We start from the raw sequence: 26,632 nt of genomic DNA on the forward strand, positions 1-26,632 counted from the left end.
ATTTTCAAAGCCCCATCAAAATTTCAATCAAAAAATGAGTCAAAAACAGAAGAGTTACAAACAAAATGGGAATTTTTGGCTTTCACTTTGTAGTGGTACAAGGGGTAGCAAATCTGTTGCAAAAAATCAGTACATTACTTTACAGACAGTACTTTTATTACATGTAATGCGTTCATTTCAAGCAAGTGTCAATTTGTGGCGTCATCATCCAAACATGAATTAAATGTGATCTAAATCCGCTTTGGCAAATTAAATAATTTCTCTCAGGCGATAAAATTTTATTGACTGTGAAATATAAACTCTCGAAGTCTATTAAGAATGGAAATATTTAATATAAAGGTGTTCCGGTTTTTCTATGCATGAAAAGGAGAGTGAATTTATGTGCAGCTTTTACTCTGAGACAATGACTTACTTAGAGTGAAGAAGTGCACGTGTATAGTTCGCTTGCCAGTATGATGAATTTTATTTTATGATTCTGACTTGGATGGAGATAAATTCAGTTCCAGTTAGATTTTACCAGAGATCATGTCATTACCAAAGAGTTGCTTAGCTGACCACGGAAGTACTGAAAACTGTACGCTATATTTTAAATAAGTTACGTGCCAGTGCGAGATCGGGCTGTTCAGTAAATCGCAGACAATAGCTATGAATATGCTTGGATTTGATCCACAAAGCTGAAGTTAATTTTGACACAAGTGATGATTTGGACAAAAACTAACCGAAGGGTTATTTAAAATATCAAGGATCAATTAAAATTTATACATGTACGATGCTGTTTATTGCGTTGCCAAGCAATGTCATAAGGAATTCACTGAAACGGTTCGCGACACAGTAAAGTCAATTACACACATAAATACAACCCGAAGTTTGATGACATGTGAAAGTATGATGGAGTTTCTTATCTTTTCCATAAATACCAATAAACAAACAATTAGATTACTAACTGTTGCATAATTTCATTGCACCACTACGGAACTTGTTATATTTACTGTGTCTCTTCACCGAGATACCTCAGGAAGCTGGGACAAACAAGAAGAAAGAAGAGGCACGAGCAAACCTTATAACACAGAAACTATGCAATTTTTGGCAAAGCTGACTATTTGTGGAAATAAGGAAGATACTATTTCCCGCAAAATAGATCTCAGAGACCTTTTTTGTCAGACCAACCACATGGTTTGTAGCATGTGTTGATGTTTGTGCGATTTCAAAGCGAAAAGATTGGACATCTTTGGACCCACCCCCACCCCTGTGTGCCCTTACCATACTTTGTTGCACATCCATTGCCGATTTCCATCCTCCACTAATGTCACGATGGTACTGGAGAAGTTGTTAGTTGATACTTGATGCAGTGCAGGGTATGATGTTTGTGAACTGGCTCTGACCAGTTGCATGAAGTTGTTTGGCACAGTGGGCAGTCATTTTCAGATTACTGTGACAGCTATGTTTCCTTCAGTCAACTGATGTGCAACTCAGTTCTATTGTAGGTGTTTGATGGTTACCCTGACAAGTTGAGCACTAGCCCCAACAGAACGAGCAAACATGAAGGTCCCACAAACACAGCTCAACAAAACGAAGGCAACCTGTGCCTCAGGAAAATTCGAAGAACAAGGACCACTTAATGTAAATATTAATGGACAAATTGCCCAAAGCAGGCATAACTTCAAGCAACCTGTGAAAGATGCTGATACTTTGATTATCAACACTGCAATATCTTTGGCCCAAACCCATTTACCTGCCGTAGTGTTGGGGAAGAGATAGGGTTTCTCGTCGTTCTAACAGGCCTCAATCAACAAAGTAATGTATTACTGATGAAACCAGGGAAAAGGAAAATCCCATGGCAGTTTTACTCCCCTCAGAGCTGTTATTGCATGCAGTCAGCAGCTGTTACCGTGCTTCTGTTCTCTACAATCAGGAGAAGGAGAAGCACATCACTACACTGAAGAAAAACCCTGAACTGAAACAGGACATACAAATATTCAAAGATACAGACACAGACATGTAGACTGCAGCAGTGTGTGGTTAACACTTCTTCATTAAGCTACAAGGTGGTATAAGAAGAGAGCCTTTGAACTACCTTGGATATAGAAGCTACAGCAAACTGCATTCAGAAAAACTGCTAACTTTTCTTCTCTGCCATCAAATGAGGGCACTGCTCGCCAGAACATTCTCCTGGTTTACCACCAGGTACAACAGTGACTGGGCAAAAATAAAAGTTCCTAGAAATAGGGTTGCATGAGGTCCAAGAACACATGGTTCCAACCATTATGCTTCAGCCACAAGCACCCAATGTAGTTCTGTCCATAATGTTTTGATACATCTGCACGAAACAAAATAAGAAATATGCTCTTCAATTTATTATTTCCTGTATCTTCACCTTTTTGTTTCTATAAGTGGTAGTGTGCTGACATGTGCTTGGATCTGTCGTACCAGCATTGTTAAAAAATGTGTATCTCAACTGTACATTAGAAGCATTATAAAAAGTTATTAGAAAGGTAAAATTAATTTGCATATATGGGACATCCATACCTGTCTGTTCATCATTTCACCCGCAACTGAAATCCTGTGTCAGGAGGATCGGAGCACGCAAGAGGAATTTGCACGAGCAGGGGAGGAGCAATCCTGCATCGGCATTTTTTATAATCGAGATTATGCACAATGGAATTAATGTGAAGAAATATGTAATGTAAATTTGAATACTGACCTTGAATGTCTTGATATTGATGATCTGTTGATATTGGTATCAGTTAAAGTCACCCAGGATTGTGTACAAATTCATAAATTATCTTTTAATTTCTTTCAACTATTGTTTCCAATCAATTTTTTCCAATTATTCACGCAAGTATTAATCAATTCCCACACTATCCCCCCTATATATATATATACATGCGCTGGCAGGTCGATAGAAACACAGACAGACACATACATACACACAAAATTCAAGCTTTTGCAACAAACTGTTGCCTCATCAGGAAAGAGGGAAGGAGAGGGAAAGATGAAAGGAAGTGGGTTTTAAGGGAGAGGGTAAGGAGTCATTCCAATCCCGGGAGCGGAAAGACTTACCTTAGGGGGAAAAAAAGGACGGGTATACACTCGCGCGCACACACACACACATATCCATCCACACATATACAGACACAAGCAGACCTTGGTCACACAAACAAACACAAACACACACACAAAATTCTAGCTTTCGCAACCAATGGTTGCTTCATCAGGAATTTCCTGATGAAGCAACCGTTGGTTGCGAAAGCTAGAATTTTGTGTGTGTGTTTGTGTGTCTATCAACCTGCCAGCTCTTTTGTTTGGTAAGTCTCATCATCTTTGTTTTTAGATATATTTTTCCCACGTGGAATGTTTCCCTCTATATATATATATATATATATATATATATCTAAAAACAAAGATGATGTGACTTACCAAATGAAAGTGCTGGCAGGTCGACAGACACACAAACAAACACAAACATACACACAAAATTCAAGCTTTCGCAACAAACTGTTGCCTCATCAGGAAAGAGGGAAGGAGAGGGGAAGACGAAAGGAAGTGGGTTTTAAAGGAGAGGGTAAGGAGTCATTCCAATCCCGGGAGCGGAAAGACTTACCTTAGGGGGAAAAAAGGACAGGTATACACTCGCACACACGCACATATCCATCCACACATACAGACACAAGCAGACATATTTAAAGACAAAGAGTTTGGGCAGAGATGTCAGTCGAGGCAGAAGTGTAGAGGCAAAGAAGTTGTTGAAAGACAGGTGAGGTATGAGTGGCGGCAACTTGAAATTAGCGGAGATTGAGGCCTGGCGGATGACGAGAAGAGAGGATATACTGAAGGGCAAGTTCCCATCTCCGGAGTTCGGATAGGTTGGTGTTGGTGGGAAGTATCCAGATAACCCGGACGGTGTAACACTGTGCCAAGATGTGCTGGCCGTGCACCAAGGCATGTTTAGCCACAGGGTGATCCTCATTACCAACAAACACTGTCTGCCTGTGTCCATTCATGCGAATGGACAGTTTGTTGCTGGTCATTCCCACATAGAATGCGTCACAGTGTAGGCAGGTCAGTTGGTAGATCACGTGGGTGCTTTCACACGTGGCTCTGCCTTTGATCGTGTACACCTTCCGGGTTACAGGACTGGAGTAGGTGGTGGTGGGAGGGTGCATGGGACAGGTTTTACACCGGGGGCGGTTACAAGGGTAGGAGCCAGAGGGTAGGGAAGGCGGTTTGGGGATTTCATAGGGATGAACTAAGAGGTTACGAAGGTTAGGTGGACGGCGGAAAGACACTCTTGGTGGAGTGGGGAGGATTTCATGAAGGATGGATCTCATTTCTGGGCAGGATTTTAGGAAGTCGTATCCCTGCTGGAGAGCCACATTCAAAATCTGATCCAGTCCCGGAAAGTATCCTGTCACAAGTGGGGCACTTTTGTGGTTCTTCTGTGGGAGGTTCTGGGTTTGAGAGGATGAGGAAGTTGCTCTGGTTATTTGCTTCTGTACCAGGTCGGGAGGGTAGTTGCGGGATGCGAAAGCTGTAGTCAGGTTGTTGGTGTAATGCTTCAGGGATTCCGGACTGGAGCAGATTCGTTTGCCACGAAGACCTAGGCTGTAGGGAAGGGACCGTTTGATGTGGAATGGGTGGCAGCTGTCGTAATGGAGGTACTGTTGCTTGTTGGTGGGTTTGATGTGGACGGACGTGTGAAGCTGGCCATTGGACAGGTGGAGGTCAACATCAAGGAAAGTGGCATGGGATTTGGAGTAGGACCAGGTGAATCTGATGGAACCAAAGGAGTTGAGGTTGGAGAGGAAATTCTGGAGTTCTTCTTCACTGTGAGTCCAGATCATGAAGATGTCATCAATAAATCTGTACCAAACTTTGGGTTGGCAGGCCTGGGTAACCAAGAAGGCTTCCTCTAAGCGACCCATGAATAGGTTGGCGTACGAAGGGGCCATCCTGGTACCCATGGCTGTTCCCTTTAATTGCTGGTATGTCTGGCCTTCAAAAGTGAAGAAGTTGTGGGTCAGGATGAAGCTGGCTAAGGTAATGAGGAAAGAGGTTTTGGGTAGGGTGGCAGGTGATCGGCGTGAAAGGAAGTGCTCCATTGCAGCGAGGCCCTGGACGTGCGGGATATTTGTGTATAAGGAAGTGGCATCAATGGTTACAAGGATGGTTTCTGGGGGTAACGGATTGGGTAAGGATTCCAGGCGTTCGAGAAAGTGGGGGACCGGTCCATCATCATTCTTCCGGCGGACAAGGGTTCCACGACCGTGGTACTTGATCGTCGGGAGTATGTGGCTGAGGGACTGCGTCAGCTTTCAGACAACACCACATACAAAGTTTGCCAAGGTAATCCCATTCCTGATGTCCAGGCGGAGCTTCAGGGAATCCTCAGAACCTTAGGCCCCCTACAAAACCTTTCACCTGACTCCATCAACGTCCTGACCCCACCGACACCCCGCACCCCTACCTTCTACCTTCTTCCTAAAATTCACAAACCCAATCATCCTGGCCGTCCCATTGTAGCTGGTTACCAAGCCCCCACAGAACGTATCTCCGCCTACGTAGATCAACACCTTCAACCCATTACGTGCAGTCTCCCATCCTTCATCAAAGACACCAACCACTTTCTCGAACGCCTGGAATCCTTACCCAATCCGTTACCCCCAGAAACCATCCTTGTAACCATTGATGCCACTTCCTTATACACAAATATCCCGCACGTCCAGGGCCTCGCTGCAATGGAGCACTTCCTTTCACGCCGATCACCTGCCACCCTACCCAAAACCTCTTTCCTCATTACCTTAGCCAGCTTCATCCTGACCCACAACTTCTTCACTTTTGAAGGCCAGACATACCAGCAATTAAAGGGAACAGCCATGGGTACCAGGATGGCCCCTTCGTACGCCAACCTATTCATGGGTCGCTTAGAGGAAGCCTTCTTGGTTACCCAGGCCTGCCAACCCAAAGTTTGGTACAGATTTATTGATGACATCTTCATGATCTGGACTCACAGTGAAGAAGAACTCCAGAATTTCCTCTCCAACCTCAACTCCTTTGGTTCCATCAGATTCACCTGGTCCTACTCCAAATCCCATGCCACTTTCCTTGATGTTGACCTCCACCTGTCCAATGGCCAGCTTCACACGTCCGTCCACATCAAACCCACCAACAAGCAACAGTACCTCCATTACGACAGCTGCCACCCATTCCACATCAAACGGTCCCTTCCCTACAGCCTAGGTCTTCGTGGCAAACGAATCTGCTCCAGTCCGGAATCCCTGAAGCATTACACCAACAACCTGACTACAGCTTTCGCATCCCGCAACTACCCTCCCGACCTGGTACAGAAGCAAATAACCAGAGCAACTTCCTCATCCTCTCAAACCCAGAACCTCCCACAGAAGAACCACAAAAGTGCCCCACTTGTGACAGGATACTTTCCGGGACTGGATCAGATTTTGAATGTGGCTCTCCAGCAGGGATACGACTTCCTAAAATCCTGCCCAGAAATGAGATCCATCCTTCATGAAATCCTCCCCACTCCACCAAGAGTGTCTTTCCGCCGTCCACCTAACCTTCGTAACCTCTTAGTTCATCCCTATGAAATCCCCAAACCGCCTTCCCTACCCTCTGGCTCCTACCCTTGTAACCGCCCCCGGTGTAAAACCTGTCCCATGCACCCTCCCACCACCACCTACTCCAGTCCTGTAACCCGGAAGGTGTACACGATCAAAGGCAGAGCCACGTGTGAAAGCACCCACGTGATCTACCAACTGACCTGCCTACACTGTGACGCATTCTATGTGGGAATGACCAGCAACAAACTGTCCATTCGCATGAATGGACACAGGCAGACAGTGTTTGTTGGTAATGAGGATCACCCTGTGGCTAAACATGCCTTGGTGCACGGCCAGCACATCTTGGCACAGTGTTACACCGTCCGGGTTATCTGGATACTTCCCACCAACACCAACCTATCCGAACTCCGGAGATGGGAACTTGCCCTTCAGTATATCCTCTCTTCTCGTCATCCGCCAGGCCTCAATCTCCGCTAATTTCAAGTTGCCGCCACTCATACCTCACCTGTCTTTCAACAACTTCTTTGCCTCTACACTTCTGCCTCGACTGACATCTCTGCCCAAACTCTTTGTCTTTAAATATGTCTGCTTGTGTCTGTATGTGTGGATGGATATGTGCGTGTGTGCGAGTGTATACCTGTCCTTTTTTCCCCCTAAGGTAAGTCTTTCCGCTCCCGGGATTGGAATGACTCCTTACCCTCTCCTTTAAAACCCACTTCCTTTCGTCTTCCCCTCTCCTTCCCTCTTTCCTGATGAGGCAACAGTTTGTTGCGAAAGCTTGAATTTTGTGTGTATGTTTGTGTTTGTTTGTGTGTCTGTCGACCTGCCAGCACTTTCATTTGGTAAGTCACATCATCTTTGTTTTTAGATATATATTTCCTACGTGGAATGTTTCCCTCTATTATAACCATATATATATATATATATATATATATATATATATATATATATATATATATATATATATATATATATATATATATATATATATATATATATATATATATATATATATCCGCAAGACTCTTTGTCTTTAAATATGTCTGCTTGTGTCTGTATGTGTGTGTGTGTGTGTGTGTGTGTGTGTGTGTGTGTGTGTACCTGTCCTTTTTTCCCCCTAAGGTAAGTCTTTCCGCTCCCGGGATTGGAATGACTCCTTACCCTCTCCCTTAAAGCCCACATCCTTTCGTATTTCCCTCTCCTTCCCTCTTTCCTGATGAGACAACAGTTTGTTGTGAAAGCTTGAATTTTGTGTGTTTGTTTGTGTTAGTTTGTGTGTCTATAGACCTGCCAGCGCTTCGTTTGGTAAGTCACAGCATCTTTGTTTATATATATATATATATATATATCTTGTGTAGTAGTGTGGAATGATCTCTTGCTCTCTTACACTCTTATGGTATTGTTGCTGCTATCATTGCCAATATGAAACTATTACTGGGCTGTATTAATTCATGTAAGTATAATTATTTAATCATCCTTTCAGTTAAAAGTACAATAAAGAGGTTCACGTGAGTAAAAATGAAATATGAGGTCTGTTCAATAAATTCTGGAACTTCGTCCATAACATTTTCCTACATTTAACTTTTACTGATGGTCTCCTTCAAAATAGTCTCCTCTACTATTGATATACTGCTTTCAATGCCATTTCCACTTCTGGAAGCAGTCTTGGTATGCCTCTTGCTGGGCTGCATGAAGCATCGTCTCTGAATTTTCTTTTATCTCAACTATCATTGCAAATTTTCATCCTTTCAATGGGGTTTTCGTTATTGGAAATAATAATCACAAAAAAAAGAAAAAAAATCTGCAGGGGGCCAGGTCTGGAGAGTACAAAGGATGAGGCAGCACAGTGACTTCATTTTTTGTGCAACAGTCACGCACCAACAGGGATGACTGCACAAGTGTGTTATTGTGATGCAAGAGTCATGAAGGACGTTTGCTTCTCACATTTTCTCACAGGCATCACAACACATCCCAATAGTACCATTGATTAACAGATTGCCCTGTGGCACAAATTCATGATGAACTAATCCTTCAAAGTCAAAGGAAACCAACAGCATGGCTTTAACATTTGACATGAACTGACAAGGTTTTTTTGGCCTTGGAGGACCTTTCCCAAACGACTGTGAAGATTGAACCTTGGTCCTTAACATCCCCATGTCTCATAATCAGTTATGATTCTCTTAAGGAACATCTCATTCTCATTTGTGCGATTCAAAATCTCTTGAAAGATTTCAAGGTGAAGGTCTTTCTGCTCTTGACTCATGAGCCATGGGATGAACTTGGCAGCAACATGATGCATTCGAAGATGCAGTGTCAGGATTACACGACATGATCCAACTGAAATGTTACAGTGTTCTGCAATCTCTTGGACAGTCAGTCTTTGGTTGGCACACACAATTTCACTGATGTTCAAGACACGAGCATTATTGGCTGACTTTGAAGGGCATCCTGAATGAGGGTTCTCATTAACTTCACTCCAGCCATTTTTAAACTATGTGACCCATTTGTAACACTGAGTACAGCTTAAGCACTCATCACTGGAGGCTTCCTGCATCATTTGGTGTGTCTCTGTACCAGTTTTCTCAAGTTTCATGCAAAATCTAATGCAGACACTTTACTCCGCTAACTCTGTCATCTTGAAATTCCCAAACTGTGTGACACAATGTTCTCCTCAAGACAGCACTGAACAATAACTAACAGACATACAACAATGAAACTTCTGAAGTTACACACTAACCACAGGCGTGTGTGCAGGGATGCCAACAGCATTTCGCTCCAACACAGCACTGGCATGAAATTACGAATTCTCCGGAATTTTTTGAACAGACCTCGTACTTGTAGTGCTAGCACTGCATATTTGGCAAATCTTTGCGGCAGTTTGAAACTAGCTATTCCTAAAACTAGTCACTCTCACACAAAATAACTGTTAAGGCAACAAAGCAGATTTACAATTTAGATGCTATCAAAATGAGATGTTGTCACTGACAAGAGTATGAAATATTTGCAACAGGGGGTGGCTGATATGTGCCGTGGAATGTCTTTTGGCGGGCTTGACAATCTGATTATGGCTGACTGGAATATGAATGCTATAACTTTGTCCAAATTTACACCAAATGCTGGGAAGGCCGTGGAAATCATTGTGGTGATATGTGAAGGATTTTGTGTAGGAGTTTTCCAATTTCAGGGATACCTGAGAAATTATTTACCAAGTGTTCTGTTCCCATTGTACAGGGTGTACATAAAGTCTGGGAACACTTTCAATTATTTATTGCACAAGAACTAAACATTGTACAGATGTCATACATATTGCACTTTCAAGAGAAGCTCTGAAAGTTTTTTTTTACAAACATTCGATATGTGAACTATGAGCAACCCGGCAGATGTCAATATGGCAATCGAATTCTTGCCATATGTCCCAGCATGGCATCGTTGATTGTGGCAGTCGCTTCCTGTATTCTCTCCCGGAGCTCTGCTACATCACGTGGTAGAGGCGGTATATAAACCAGATCTTTAATGTGTCCCCACAGAAAAGAGTCGCGCGGAGTAAGATCTGGTGATCGGGGAGGCTACTTCACGAAACAGCTATCCCCTTCTGTAGCATGGCTGATGCATCGATGCAGCAGCTCCATGTTCAGGTACCTACGAACTTCACGATGAAAATAGGGTGGAGCCCCATCCTGCTGAAAGATGAACGGAGAGTCCGATTGCATTTGAGGCACCAGCCATTGCTGCAATGTGTCCAAGTAGGAATATCCAGCGACAGTACTCTTGGTGAAGAAGAATGGCCCGTACAGTTCTTTTACATGACATGGCACAAAAAACATTTACCTTCGGGGAATCACACTCAAAATCTATGCTTTCATGTTGATACTTTGCATCCCAGATTCGACAATTATACCTGTTCACTTTCCCATTAGTGTGAAAAGTGGCTTCGTCACTAAAAATTAAGCGATCAACGATACCATCCCCATCCTCATTCAATTGTTGTAACTGCGAACAAAATTCAAAACGCTTGTCTTTGTCATCGTCATTGGGCTTCTGCACTAGCTCCAATTTCAAAGGTTTCATAGCTGCTGTTGCAGGACTTTCCACACTGTCAATGGAGCCACTTCGAGTTCACTGGATGCACGACGCACCAATTCCTTTTGACTCCTTATGAATGTCTCTTGTACGTGCTTTAAATTCACTTCAGTCACACTGGGACATGCGCTTCTCTTTGTCAGGCACAATCAACCCACTGCAACAAATTTGTTGTGCCAGTGGTAAATGGCCTTCCTTGTTGGTGGCTTCTTACGATTCTTATGTCTAAACATCCACTGAACAGCTGTAGCACACTCCAACACAGAGAAAGAGGGCTCCGCACCTGAACTCGCCAGGTTTGCGACTAGGGCGGACTATCGGCAAATTAGCGAACTACGCTGTGGCGGTATTTTAAAAAAAAAAAAAAGAAGAAGAAGAAGAAGAAGAAGAAACCAACAACTTTCACGGTTTCTCTTCAGAATGACATAAGTATGACATCTGTACAATGTTTGGTTCTTGTGCAGTAAATAATTGAAAGTGTTCCTGGACTTTATGTCACCATGTATTATGTTCAGCTCTTTATTTCTATCTCAGACCTCTTTCTATTACCGTTTTTTTATTGTGGACCCCATACTACTTCCTGTTGTTCTCCCCAGTTCCGCATTCTTCACTCTCTCTCTCTCTCTCTCTCTCTCTCTCTCTCCCCCCCCCCCCCCCAACCCCCTCTCCCTCCCTCTCTTTCTCGGCTGAAACCAATCAATTTTTTATAACTTAATACAAAGCAAAACACAAGTACTTACATCTCCTTGGATCGGGCCTTATAAAACCAAATGTAAACCGCAAAAAGGTTGCTACTGTATCATAGCATATTCTGAAGAAAAGTGAGACAATATAAGATAAAATGCCACGACTGCCTCTTGCAGGGGCAGGTGTTGAGAAGAAAAATTGACTGATGCGTGATTCATTGACAGGTGGTGGAGACTGCACCAAGTCTGGAGGTTCCCTATCCCGAGAATAGACCGACGGTCGGCCCTCACGCATGTTGAGTTGTTCCTGTACTGACACCTCTAAGTCCCAAGCATGTCGTTGCAGCACATCGCGGCAGACAGACATATCTTCAATTCCAGTTAGATCCTGAAACATATTAACATTACAAGTCACAAAAATTGGTAATAATGACATAAATATACACTGATTTTTACTTTAAATTTGGAACTGTCAGTGTATAAATTAAATTATAAAGGTAATGATAATTCCTGTTTTAAAAATGTTTAAATACAAGAAAAATAGTTCTCATACTTGAAAATGTTACAACATATTATGTTCAATGAAAGTATTTCTCTAGTGTATGTTTTAAGAATATTTCAAACCTAACAGCTTAACACACATTTTAAAAAACAGAAATAAAACCCATCTTCTGCAATACCTAAAGGTTAACAACATTAATAACAGGAGACACACGACCACTAATAAGTGCAATGGAAGACATAAGATTGATGAAATGAAATACAAGAGAAGGGCTCTGAGGATGAGAGAGTTGGTGTAGTAAAGTGAGTAACGAATTCAGGAAAAGCATGTGTAGAATGTTTATTATAACAGCAAAAGAATAAGTTTTAAGACTGGCCCAATAGAACTTAAGTGAGCTTAAAACTCTTCCACTCTTAAGAGTCTGCTCTGTGAATCACGAATTATAACATCATTTAATCGATGAGGCATTATTTTACATGGCAAATATGGGATTCTGAATTTTTTGTATTTTTTAATCTTTTTGTTCTTGCATCATTAACTATCTGCACTAAAACACCATTGAGAAAAATCTAGTTTTATGTATCAACATTTTTCAAAAAGTCTTTGGGGAACATTATGTCTATTTTACAAAATGAAAGACAAGGTTTCTATGATTTTTCTGTGCCTATTTTGCCACAATAAAGACAACAGTATCTTGATGAACATGCAATACCAGATAATCTAGTGTTCAAGAAAGCAAGACAGATATTTTGATCTGCAAGCCTTTTCATCTTAAAAATTACATACTTTTATTAAAGAGAATAGGAGCTCTACAAAAGACAATTCAAGTATAGCAAATATCTGTAATAACTGCTTTTTATTAGTCAGTGACAGAATTTTTGCAGGGCAGCATAACACAGAAGCAACCACAATATCACTCGCATTTCCTGCTGAAATAAGAAAATCATAACATTCTTCATATGTGAAAGTTCAAAATCGTTGATAATTTTTCCAATGACACTAAAATATCATTATTCTGATACATGTAATGATTTTAGTTATATATATAATGATATGAAAAATGAGTTAGTTGTAACAAATACCAACACTCTTTCTGCTTTGACAACAGAGAATTCTTCAATTGCGTATCTGCCATCGTATATTAATAAAATTGGTTGACTTCTTTAATAAAAATATCACCAGGTTTTGTACTGAATCATCATTAGAGAGACCATTACCTACTAGACATTTGTGTATGGAAGTCAAATCAACAAATGCATGTTTTAATGGACAAAAATAACTTTTCTGCCACTAAATTTGTTGCTAAAGTGAATTTCACCAACTCTTTTAGATTCTTTTGATTCCAAAGAGTTATCAGGTAGATCTGTCACAGGAACCTAGGCAGGTGAGATCTGCAATCCACCCAATCTACACAATATCCAACATTCTGATTAAAATTACTCTGGGACTGAAGTTTCAGTGAGCCGCCATCCAGTCGCAGTTCTTTCTCAGGCACCACGTGCTAGACGTATTTCCTGTTTTGTAAGTATGTACAGCGCCTTGTGAAGTAAGGCTGGCTTTTACACTGGCAGTATTGCTTCCTGCCATTGCATTCCATCAATCATGAAGTAATTTTAACTGGTGTAAAGTCCATCGTACTCCACACTTACTCCACCCCCTTCTCACACAGGTCATATTCCTGTGGAAGATCCTTGTGTGCAAAACTTGTCCAATTGATTCACCCAGAACATCCTACTCCAGACCCAACATAATGTGCTTGATTTGAATGGCTGCTTCGAAACCTGTGCCATCTGGATTCTTCCTAACACCACCATCATTTACAACTTATGTATAGAGGAGTTGTCTCTGCAACACATCCTACGATTGTGTAATCCTCTTAGCCCCAATTTCCACAGTGCCCCACTACAACCCTTGCCCCACAACCCCAATTTCACTCATCCTACACCCTCATCCTGTGCCTCTTACACTGTTAAGCTCCACTTCTGCAAGTCAGTCACTACGCACTATGCAGAACTCCCCCTGCCTGTGGCCAAGACGACACTATCACCTGCGTTTGCTGCCTCTGTCAGCCCCCCCCCCCCCCTCCGCAACCCTTCCCCCTCTCACCCAACTCTTCACCCACCCCCCTCCCTACCCTAACAGACTTCATCTGACAAAAGACCTCATCCTAGTTGAGCTGCAGTGTCATCAAGCAGGATTCATCTGAGAGCTAGGAAAGTTCTCAGTCTTGAATACAATGGTGGATTTGAAGTTCTGAAGTAAACGGTTTGGGATTGTTGTTTTGAGATGCTGTAGGAGAGTCACTGCAATTTTTAATACGGAAATATTAATCTTGCTATGATTCTTACTGTCTTTTGGACTTCTTCCTCTACATAAATACGATGCTTAGCCCACTCTGTCAGCAAAATTTAGTGTTCTCCAGGTGTGTAGACAAAGATTAAATAACAAAATCAGATGTTCACAAAAACTCCAACTAAACAACCTAAACTTTGAAGAGATACAGGAGAATGCGTATAGAACAATGGGACAAAAATACATGTACGCACGCCAAGACATCCACCGCATGAAGGTACCATAGTGACAGTGTCTAAATACATCTGTAGCACTCAGGTAGCATTTGCATACATAGCTACAGCACTGTGGGAAAGGGAGGTTAGCATGTAACAAGGATCTAACAGCATCTGGGAAAAGATATGGCACAGTATCAAAATGTTTGAGAAAGACTGGGGGGAGGGGGTTGTGCAACTACAATGTAATGTACAGCTACAGTTGGCATTAGAATAAATTATCAGCCTTAGGAGTATCAACAGTAGTGACACTGATACACAAATTTTAATTTGTGAGGTCATACTGGATAATATTTTGTGGTAACTTTTACTTAGATAAAAACTACACTGTACAAAAGAAAGTTGTGTGTGGGGTTCATTCATATACTTTGAGCAAGCATCAGTTAAAGGAATTGAGAAAAATAATCACAGCTTCACAGTACATTCTTTCACTGATAACATTTAGCTATCAAAATACATCAAGTTTGAAGATAGAGATATATTAATAGATACTATACTTTAGTGACAAACACCTCCAATCATGCAGCAAACAAACAAATATGACACTAATGGTGGACTATCGACACATACGATATGCAGCTTACAAGCTGCTCAAAGACATGAACTGGAGAAGTGTAGTTAGTTAGTTGGTTACGTGTTCCATTGATCAATAGCATGGAAAACCGTTATGATGTGGAACGTGTCAAATGCACGAGAAATGCGCACAGGAAACAAGTTTTTTTTTCTTTTTTTGTTTACATTATAGTGTTATACCTAAATATTTCTATTATCTATCCCATTCCCTTAAATGGCACAAAATGCATATATTATATCTCCAGATTTATTTACTCGTATTCAAGAATTCATCTATGGTATAGAAGGAGTTGTCAAGGAGGTATGATTTCAATTTGTTTTTGAAGCTATTACTGCCGTCTGTCAGACATTTTATTTCATCTGGTAATTTATCAAAAAGTTTTATAGTAGCATATTTTACCCCTTACTGTGCCAAAGATAGGTTAAGTAAAGGACAGAGTAGGTCTTTTTTTTCTGGTATTATAATCATGAATATCGCTGTTGATTTTAAACTTGTCCATGTCGTTGAGAAAAAATTTCATTACTGAGTAAATGTACTGTGAAGCAGTTGTAAGAATTCCTAACCTTTTAAACAGATGCCTACAAGATGTGCGACTATGAACCTCACACATCATTCTAACTACTTTCTTTTGAGCAATGAATATCATTTGCCTAAATGTTGAGTTGCCCCAGAATATTATTCTGTATGACATCAGAGAGTGGAAGCATGCAAAGTATGTTAGCTTACTAATTTCTACATCCTCAAAATTGGCAATTATTCTGATTGCAAAAGTTGCTGAACCTAGTCAGCTTTAGGAGATCCAAAATATGAATTTTCCAATTAAGATTCTCATCTATATTTACACCCAAAAACTTTGTATGCTCTACCCTGGCTACTGACTTATTTTGATGTGTTATGTTTATTGAAGGAATTATACTTTTTGCAGCAGAAAATTGGATGTACTGTGTTTTTTCAAAGTTCAGAGCAAGCCCATTCGCAGAAAACCAATTAATAACTTTTCCAAAGAACTTATTTGTATCATTTGCTATCGGACTTTCTTTTACTGGATTAATAATTATGCTCGTATCATTAGCAAACAGTGCCAGTTGAGCATCTTGTTTCACATAAGAAGGGAGGTCATTCACATATATCAAGAACAGGAGGGGACCCATGATCGAACCTTGTGGAACACCTAATGTAATTTCACCCCAGTTAGGTGAAGTGTCAAACTCCTTTGAATCACTTGACTCATATAAAGAGACTTTTTGCTTCCTGTTTTACAGATATGACTTAAACCACTCATATGCTGTTCCATTTATACCATAAAATTGTAATTTCTTTAACATAGTGTCATGGTTCACACAATCAAATGCTTTGGATAAGTCACAGAATATTCCTACTGGTGACATTTTACTACTTAAAGGTTCTATTATGTGGACAGTGAAATTGTATATTGCTGTCTCAATGGAATAGCATTTCTGAAATCCGAACTGTGATTTACTAAGTATCCTATTACTGTTGAGATGGCTAACCACACTTGAGTACATTACTTTCTCGAAGATTTTTGAAAATGCTGTAAGCAAGGATACGGGCCGGTAGTTATTGACATCTGTGGTTTCCTCCTTTTTGTAGAGAGGCCTGACAATGGCATATTTTAACCTGTCTGGAAAAATACCCCGAGTCAGTGATGCATTACATATGTGACTCAAAACATCAGCTGTAATTGCTCCACATTGTTTTAATAACTTGTTGGAGATGTCATCTACTCCAACAGAACATTTATTTTTCAAAGATTTAATAATTTTCCTTATTTCACAGGAGGTCGTTAGATGAAACTTAATCTGACTAAAATTTTTCAAAACTGCCTCTTCTATGTACTGCCTGGCTTTTTCTTTTGAACTATTCTCACCAATTTTTTCTCCTACACTTAAAAAGTGATTGTTAAATACATTGGCTACCTGTGTACTGTTGGTTAAAATGGTCTCATTCTCTTTAACAGTAATACTACCTACCCCAGTGGTTACTTTTCCTGTCTCCCTTCTAACAACATTCCATATTGATTTGATTTTATTGCTGGAGTTGTTAATTTCTTCTCTAACATACATATTTCTTTATTTCCTTACAACTTTTCTCAGTATGTTACAATAATTTTTACAGTGTAAAACTACTTCTGAATCTTTACTAGTTCTTGCTGTCTCATACAGTTTTCTTTTTCTTTCTGAAGACACTTTAATACCTGTAGTAATCCAAGGTTCCTTTGAAAAGTTTGTGATGTTACATTTAGTAATTTTCTTTGGAAAACAATGTTCAAAAAGGGATATAAATTTATCAAGAAATATGCTGAGTTTATCATTAGCATTTGGCTCATTATATACATCTTCCCATTTCCTAATCTTTCTCTGAAGTGATCTACAGATACCGGGCTGAGCACCCTCATACTTTTACTTAATGGTTTCTGAAGTGTACACCCTGTTAGGTTTTGTAAGTTAATCAGTTGTGCATCGTGGTCAGATAACCCATTTATCACAGGTAAAGCTTGTGTGTGTTCTACATCCTCTTTCTGTAGAAATACATTATCTGTTAGAGTACTCCTATCCTGAGCTATACGTGTAGGGAAATCGATCACTGATTCTAATTTATATGTTGTTAACAACACTTCTAGTTCACTTTTCCTATCAAAATTGCTTAGAAAGTTAACATTGAAATCACCACAGATTAATAACTTCTTCTTTTTGTCTGACAGACAGCATAATAGGGAGTCAAACTTTTTTTATGAATAGCTCCCAGTCTCGTACTGGAGACCTGTACACTGTTGCTAATATCAACACAACATTATCTAGCTAAAGTTCACATGCACAAACCTCAAAGTGCTGATCAACACAAAATTTGCTTACTTCAACAGTTCTGTATTTATACCCTTGTTTTATGAAAATGGCAACTCCTCCTTTATCCATACTAGATATACAAGTGTAAGATGCTAAATTATACCCATTTATACTGATATTTTCCATCCCCACAGTTACATGGTGCTCAGACAGACAAAGTATATCAATCTCATTCTTATTTCTGAGATCATCTAAACACATTATCAGCTCATCTGCTTTATTTTTTTATTCCCCTGATACTTTGGTGAAGTAAGTTGATACCACCCTTAACTTTATCCCTATTTGCTGTGCATGAAGTATCTTTTCTTCTATTTTCCTTGGTTGTTGTCTGTCTGGAATTTGGCTTTAACCTAAAAAACATGTCTGCTGTCTGCCTGGTCCTAATAACTACAGGGATCACCCCCTTGTGTGACTGTGGCCCCCTTACAGTATCTGCTAATAGAGAAACTAACCTATCTTTCCCCTTCCTATTAAGGTGCAGGCCATGTGTAGTGTAACCCCACCTACCAATAGCATGAACTGGAACAACACTCATGTGAGACTTTGCCGGTGTATGGAGCATCCCGTTCAGCTCAGTGTTAACACGCCTTACAGCAGTGGTTACCCAGGGCTGATCATGGTGCTGAAAGACCTCCACAAACCTCACATTCGTGTGCCCAGTTTCTGCTCCTATTTTATCCAGATCACTCCTAATACTATATCTTGGATTCATAGACAGGCTGTTTCCTGCTTCCCCAACTACAATTACCTGATCTTCGTTCTAAAAGTCCCTGCATAGCTGACCTAAGTTTTCTGTCACCTGGCTGAGGCTAGCACTTGGTTTCACTAAACTTGTGACCTGGTACACTGTCCCTAATTTCTCTTGAAGCTGTGGGCCCACACCCCTCTCATGACTGCTACCTATAAGCAGAATTCTTCTTTTCCTATTCTGGTTTGATCTCAAGCTGTCTTTTTTCTTTAAGCTAGTATTCTGTTTCAATCTACTTTCAACTACATCTGGATGAGGCCCTTCCCCCACTACTTCAGATAGCAAGCCAAACTGATTTGCTAACTGAATTTCAGAAGTTTTATCAATTGTTTCCCTTTTTCGCCCTTTGCTTGCTACCCTTTCCCTGCGCCCAGAGTCCTTTTACTCCCTTAGCTTACATAATTCCAAATTCGCGATTCTAATTCAGCCTTAATGGCACAAATCTTTGCCCCCTGTTCTGCGATTTTTCTGTCCTTTCTACATAACGTACAATGCCATGGAAGAGCCTCATTATCTACCCTCGTTTCCTCTCCGCTGCACTTGCCCCAATGAGACCACAACCTACAGTCTATACAGAACACCCCCTATTTCAAATTTCTACGGCAACCACCACACTTGTCACACATGGTTTGATAGTCAAACGTAACACAAAAGCAGAAAATAACTTCAACAACACAATAGTTTTGTAACCTGTACTAATACGTAACTAAACACTATGTAAAGAAACTTATAAACTTGCTTCAGAAACTTTTAATTAACCACACAAATTCTGGATGAGAGACACGAAGTAATTTAATTTTGAAGCGCTAAGTCTAGTCAAAAACAAATCTCTACGCTCGTACGAAATTTACGCCTAAGTATGTAAACAAACTCACGACTGCCAGCCTTTACGTAATACTTCCTTTTCGATGTAATTACGTTTAGAAAAACGAAACCTTCAACAGGTAGATTAGATAAGAAGTAAATGCGCTAGTCTAAAATGTGATATTAACTAAATTAGCTCTTACTTCAATAGTGCTCATGGAATGAATGAAAAACACAAGACTTTATTAATAGTGTCCTTACCTTATTTGAAAGCTGTTTTCCCTCAAATCTAACAGAGATTAGACCAGGGTCTACAAAGACACCATGGATTACTCACATTTTAATAATTATGTAGTGCAACATTCTTGTACTACCACAGTGGTTTGTCTTGGTTTATTCAGTCAGTATCAGTTGGACATCTAGGTAAGATGGCACCATCCACTCCAACACCATCACAGAAGAGTACAGCATTCGTTTGTGAATTATTTTTATGAACTTCTAACTAAAAGTGACATATTCTTCAATGAAGAGGTCAATATCCCGGAAAGTGGCAAGCAGGGTTGCGTAAGACACTGACCTCCTCCTCTTTGATGGCTCCATCCACACCTCTATCCACGTTAAACCCATCAACCACCAACAGTACCTGCATTTCGACAGTTACGATCCCTTCCACACAACTTGGTCACCTGTGGACAGCATATCTGCAATGAAAAGAACTCCCTTTCCCAATATGCTTAAGATCTCACAAAGGCTGTCATAGACAGGCACTATCCCCCAACCCTAGTCTGCAAACAGATTTCCCCTATCCCGCCACCACCCTCAAGGAACAGCTACAAAGGAGCACCCCCTTCGTTACCCAATATCACCCTGGATTGGAACAACTGAACAAAATCCTTCATCAGGGCTTTGATTATTTATCATCACACTCTGAAATGACATCCTACCCAAGTTCTGTCACCCACACAAACTCCACAACATCCTAGTCCATGCCCATATGCCACTGGCAATCCCAACCCATAGCCACAGGCATTACATTCTTGTGGAAGACCCTGGTGCCAAGTCTGCCCAATCCACCCACCCAACATTACCCATTTCAGTCCTGTCACAGGCGTGTCCTACATCATCAGAAGCCAGGCCACCTGTCAAAGCACCCGTGTCATCTACCAGCTCCGCTCCAATCAATGACAAACTTTTTATATTGGTATGACTAACACACAGGTATCCACAAGGATGAATGGCCACCACAAAACTGCAGGCAAGAGCAAAGTACGCCATTCTGTGGCACGACATGCAGCTGAACATAACATGCTCGATTTCAATGGCTGTTTTACAACCTCAGTCATCCTCCCTCTATCACCAACTTTCCTGAATTGCACAGAGGGAGCTATCCTTACAACAGATTCTCTGTTCCCACAATAATTCCAGCCTCAACCTACGATAACCTACTGTCCCCATGCTCTTCACCCAACAGTTTCCCCCCAGTCTGTCCTATCATTTCCTCCCAACTCACTTCCCTTTTCCCTCATTATGCACTGCTCACTGACACTCTGCCAAGGCACCCAACAAATTTTCCCCCTTGTCCACTCCTGTTCTTTCTGCTTCCTTTTTTCCCTTTCCTCCTTCACCCACGGCTTCCAAACTCTGCACATGGGAGCCCTGTCCTGCTGCCGTCTAGTCCCTGCACACTTCACCAGACAACACTCTTCCCCCACCCTCCCCTTTCCACCCATATCCTGCTATCCCTCCCCCCTTCCCCACCCCAATTTGGACGGCTACTTACTTTTATTCAACAGGATGTATTCTGGCCACAGAGACCGGAGATAGTGGTCATCTGTGTGCGAGGTGTGCTTGCTTCCATGAATGTGTGTGTGTCTTGTTTTCAGAAGTAGGCTTTCACCAAAAGCTCAATGTGGAACAGTCTATTCACTGTGTTGTCTGTAACTCAACACGTCAATTTACAGTGAGTAGCAATCTATCCTTTTCATAATATTGTTGATATTCCAACCTGGACTTTCCACTATTTGACCACAAATAAGATGCATTTTCAAAGACACAGTTTGGATTTCTAAAGGGTTCTAATACTGTGAAAGCTACTTACATGTACAGCAAGAATGCATTTAATTCATTAGAAAGTAAATTGTATGCTACTGATACATTTAATGACCTGTCAGAGGCATTTGACAGTGCAAATCCCGATATCCTTTTCAATAAATTACAATATTATGGTGTATCTCTCTCTAGCACAAAAGAAACTGTGTCAATAGGAGAGAGTCCTTTACTACCGTAACTCGCACCATACAACTGCGAACTAATTATGAGGGACATTTCATAAATAATGTGTAACTATTTTTTTTACTCACATGTTTATTTTTTTCCGATATCTTGTTACAGTCCTTCAATATAGTTTCCCTGCTTCTCTATGACTGAATCCCTGTCTCTCTGAAGCTCTATTATCCCACCCAGGACACCATTTCTGTTCATCTGTCAAATGTCTTGGGTGACAGTGGTAGAAAGCTCTTCCAGAGCCAGATAACGTTGTCCATGCATAGGTTATTTTAACTTCAGGACCAAGTCCAAGTCCGATGGATTTGTGTCCAGGCTGGAGGGAGGATGCAGCAACACTTCCCATCCACATTCATGTGGTTTTTGGGCTACAACATTGCCAATACACAGGCGAGCACTGTCATGAAGAATGAGTGGCTCAGCCTTGAGTAAATGAGGCTGGGTTTTGTGCATTTTTCTGTACATGTTTTACATGAAGTTACGATAATACACTATTGTGACATTTGTTCCGCATGGGACCATCTGTAGTGATGATGCCTCGGTGACCATAAGCAAACATCATCACTTGCCTGACCTTTAATTGTGCACACTGAAATTTTTTTTCAACATGGAGAATCTAAAGCGCTCCCCTCATTGGACTATGACTTCAACTCGGGTTCAAAGTCTCCAATCCATGATCAACCAATAGTGACACTTCAACACAAGAATCCTTGACCTTCACAGTTGAATTGTTGCTTGAGCAAGATTGCAATGTCCAGGCATTTCTACTCCTCTTCACCAGTCAGTGTGGGACCCAACTCGCAGAAATTTTTCTCTTCTTCAAATCATTTATCAGAATACGCAATACTGATGTTGGGAGAATCCACTTGGCTGCAGAGAGTTCCTCACTAGTTGCACTGCAATCTTCTTCAAGAGCATCTGCCCCGAGTTTCACACTTTGTTCATATGTTGAAATTTTGGCCTACCAGGTCTTGAATTATCGTCTATGCTCATAAAACCACCAAAAAATAATTAACCCAATGAGAAGCTATACTACAGTCCACTGTCAATTCACCACAAACACCACAAACTTCACTGAACACACTGTGGAGTGCTGTTGGGTTTTTGCTGTGTAAAATTTCAATCTCGGTGTACAATTTCTGGTCTTCAACAGTCACAAATACCAGAGATCCCTGCAGGGTCCATTTCTACCTCTTGCCAATTTTGTACACAGCAGTACACAGCAAAAAAGCAAAAACACTTCCTTTTTCCTCAATCTCACAACTACATCTGAAGTAATTTTCATTGTTGTACCACTAAACAATCCAAAGTAACACCAACCTGTGCATTATTTATGAAATGTCCCTCAAGTTCCATCTTAGGGCTCTTACTTTTTCTTGCATATATCTGACCTTCTATTAGCAATGTTACCAAAGCCAGGTTTGTTTTGTTTGGAGATGACAGAAACATTGCAATAAATAGTTTTGGAAAGACTGATTAATGAAATTTTTGTGAGCTAGCCAATTCTTTGTTGCTGAACCCTGTAATGACACCCTATATGCAGTTCAGAATGTTTAAGTATTTTCCCTTCAGTAGCTGTCTAAAATATGACAAGTAGGTAGAAGAATTTGACAGCATTAAATTCTCAATTATAAGTTCAACTGGGTTGAGCACACCAAAGAACTTCTAAAAGTGCTTTAACAAATCTTTAGCTGCAATGCCAGTGTTGTCAGACACAGGTGATATAATGATGTAAAAGTTAACACACTTTCCTAACTTTCATCCCATAATGCCATATCGTATCATATTTGGGGTAAGTTATCAAGCCATACTAAAGTTTTCAGAGTCCAAAAACTTGTAATGTGAACTCAAGAATGTACTGCACAGACTTGTTCAGGGTTTTAGGTGTATTAACTGCTGCCTCCCAGTATATTTATTCCTTAATGAAGTTTGTCACAAAATAATATATCTCTTTCATGAAATCAATACTAGAAATAAGAATAATATTCATAAAGATTTAAAGTCGCTTGCTTTGGCCCAGAAATGTATGTATAGTCAGGAACGCATTTTCAATAACTTTCCAGAACCCATGAAGGAATGTGTGGTGTAAAATACTTTTCATTAAAACTCATGATCGGTTTCGCATCAATTGAAAACATGTCCTCATGTGATCAAAATTTTTAATAAGTCATAGTGGAAATACCTTAGAGCCATTCCCCTCATTCACATCAAGTTAAAAACAAATAGTGTGTTAAAAGTGGTAGTCCATAGTCAAAACAAAGAAGATAGCAGACCCATATGAAGGTGGCTATGTGGCAGCAATCAAGGCGGTACCACTTTTAGTGTGTTTTTTGTTTATAACTTGACCTGAATGTTGGGGGGTTGCTCTAAGGAAGTTACCTTCTGCTATGACTTGGTAAAAAGAATCTCCATCACATGAGGATGTCTTCAATTGATGTGAAACCAGTTGTGACTTTTTTTAAAAAGTATTTTACAGGCAGTGCAGATAACTTCACTCAAAATGTGGAAATTTGGCTGCAGTTGCCCACAATTTAAAATAACATGTTCAAGATTTTGTAGTGATCAACTTGCATTCCATTAAGGAATTTCTCAGGGGAATCAGCTGATGTATACTATTACTAACATATTACATATAACCCGACTTCTTTGCAGTGCAGCAATATTACCAATGCAAATACACATTGTAAATGATTTTCTATTTGATGAGACTTGACTAAAATAGTCTAATTATCATGTGCACTGCAGTGTATCACACAATTACATGTTTTGAGGGAAGTTTCTAATTATATTTCACACGAAAATATGTTAAGATTTTTTTTATGCGCTCCACATTCGTGGCGACCATTTTATTTGGGATCTGTGGAAGGAAAATTAGTATATCTTTTTTTATTTATAAATATATATTGTGTATTATTGTTTTATGACATGTCCTGCATCCTTTAAGATCTTCTCAGTATGATCTATGGAAAAAAGTACATCGAATCTAAGCTGGGAAAAATAATTCTCAAACACTACCACAAATAGGGGTTAAATAAGCAGCTATTAAACTCTTTGAGAAGATACCTATGACAAAGCAGTGCCTGGTTTTCAAATGAAGATTAATGTTTTTCCTTCTTGGCAGCTTCTTTTCTAGCATAGAGGAAAGGCTGAATAGAAATAAACTGTCAATTATAAACTTATAAGTGTTCAGCATGTGGCCATATAAATACACATATTTCTTGAAAGAAATGTTGAACTTTTGTTGAGTTGACATATTCCACCTAATAACCAATATCAGAGTGTGGTTTATAAAACACAATTTACTAAGCTATAAAGTAAAAGAGTTATAATAACTTGCAAGGCTTTGGTTAAGTACATTGCAATTTTTGGTCCACACAGCTACAATCGAGCATGCTTGGCATGAAAAATGTTATGGACAAAGTGAGCTTGTCCTCTACACAATTCTATGGGTTCTGTGGGTAACTTGTAGGGTTAAACGACTGGAAAAATAAGCGTATCAGATTGTAGGGCAGTAGTTGCACAGCACAATGGCTGAGATGTTTCTAAATAACTGTTACACTAAAATATTAAGTTAATGTGGAGTACACAGAATCAGGTAATTTAAACTTCAAAGTATGGCTTGGTGATTAAGTGGGTTAGTGTCAATATTACAAATCAAAAGATCCAGGATTCAATCCCCAGTCAGTCCTAGGACTTTTTTTGTAACTTATCACTTCTTTCATCTCTGGCCACGATTTGTTAATGTGAAAAAGGTTTGGAGTCCACATGAAACTGTTGGCCCCCTGTGTAACTGGCACAGTATATCAGCTCAGAGACTACAAAAAAATGCAAGGGCCTTCAATGAATGAAAATAGGAGACTCACAAAAAGAAGTTTTTACTAGCATTTTGAATTTATATTAGATAGTGTCCATTTCTGTAGGTGAGCTGTCAGTGTATCCAATTGCCATCCCTTAAGCCCACTTCAGGTTCCAAGGCTGAAGTAACTGCTGTGCCATGTTGTGTGGTAACATGTCCCGTGAATTCCATTTTTGTTGCTTTATAGGATGTGGTTTTCAATTTACAAGAGTGGTTTGAAAAGTTCTCGGAATGGAATAGAAAAAAAAGTACTTACATCATTGAAACTTTTTTTTTAATTTTTCAATGTAGTTTCCTTGTAGATTAATGAACTTGGTCCAATGATGTTCCAATGCCTTGATCCCATCCAGGCCTGCAAAACAGTTGTCAACTCTGGTTATCTATTCTTCGTTTGAAGTGAATCTTCGTCCACCAAGAAAAATTTTCAGTTTTGGGAAGAGATGGAAGTCCTACGGAGCCATATCAGGTGAATAAGGTGGGTGTGGCAACAATTCATATCTTAGTTTGTGTAATGTTGCCATGGCGACGGCACATGTGTGCGGGCGTGCATCATCTGGATGGAAGATGACTTTCTTCCTTGTTAAACCTGGTCTTTTTTGCATATCTTTTGTTGAAATTTGTCCAGGAGGTTAGCATAGTATTCTCCAGTAATTGTTTGCCCAGTAGGAAGATAATCTACAAACAGAATCCCCTTCGCATACCAGAACACTGATGCCATGACCTTTCCTGCTGAAGGAATTGTCTTTGCTTTCTTTGGTGGCGGAGAATGGCATGTTTCCACTGCTCTGACTATTGTTTTGTCTCTGGGGAATAGTAGTGCACCAAAGCTTCATCTATGGTCACAAATCGGTGCAAAAAATCTTGTTCGTTTCTCCTTAAACGGGCCAAACATTGTTCCAATATGTCCATTCTCGTGCGTTTTTGATCCAGTGTCGAGAGTCGTGGCACCCATCTTGCAGATAATTTTTTCCATTTCTAATTCTTCAGTTATAATGTGATATACACTTTCGGATGACATCTGACAAGTATGAACAATGTCACGCACTTTCACTCGGCAATCCTCCATGACCATTTTGTGCACTTTTGCAAAGAT

General features: G+C 40.3%; 1 protein-coding gene across 1 annotated transcript in view; it reads right to left on the minus strand.

Moving 5' to 3' along the window:
• Positions 1–26,632, minus strand: part of LOC124794641 (FAS-associated factor 2) — a 118,681-nt gene that overhangs the window by 71,146 nt on the left and 20,903 nt on the right. Inside the window, exon 2 of the mRNA XM_047258158.1 lies at positions 11,396–11,729. Coding sequence (XP_047114114.1) covers positions 11,396–11,729 — 334 coding nt within the window. The remainder of the gene's footprint in view (positions 1–11,395; positions 11,730–26,632) is intronic.

This window comes from Schistocerca piceifrons, chromosome 4, assembly GCF_021461385.2.
Source record: "Schistocerca piceifrons isolate TAMUIC-IGC-003096 chromosome 4, iqSchPice1.1, whole genome shotgun sequence".
Classification (NCBI taxonomy): domain Eukaryota; kingdom Metazoa; phylum Arthropoda; class Insecta; order Orthoptera; family Acrididae; genus Schistocerca; species Schistocerca piceifrons.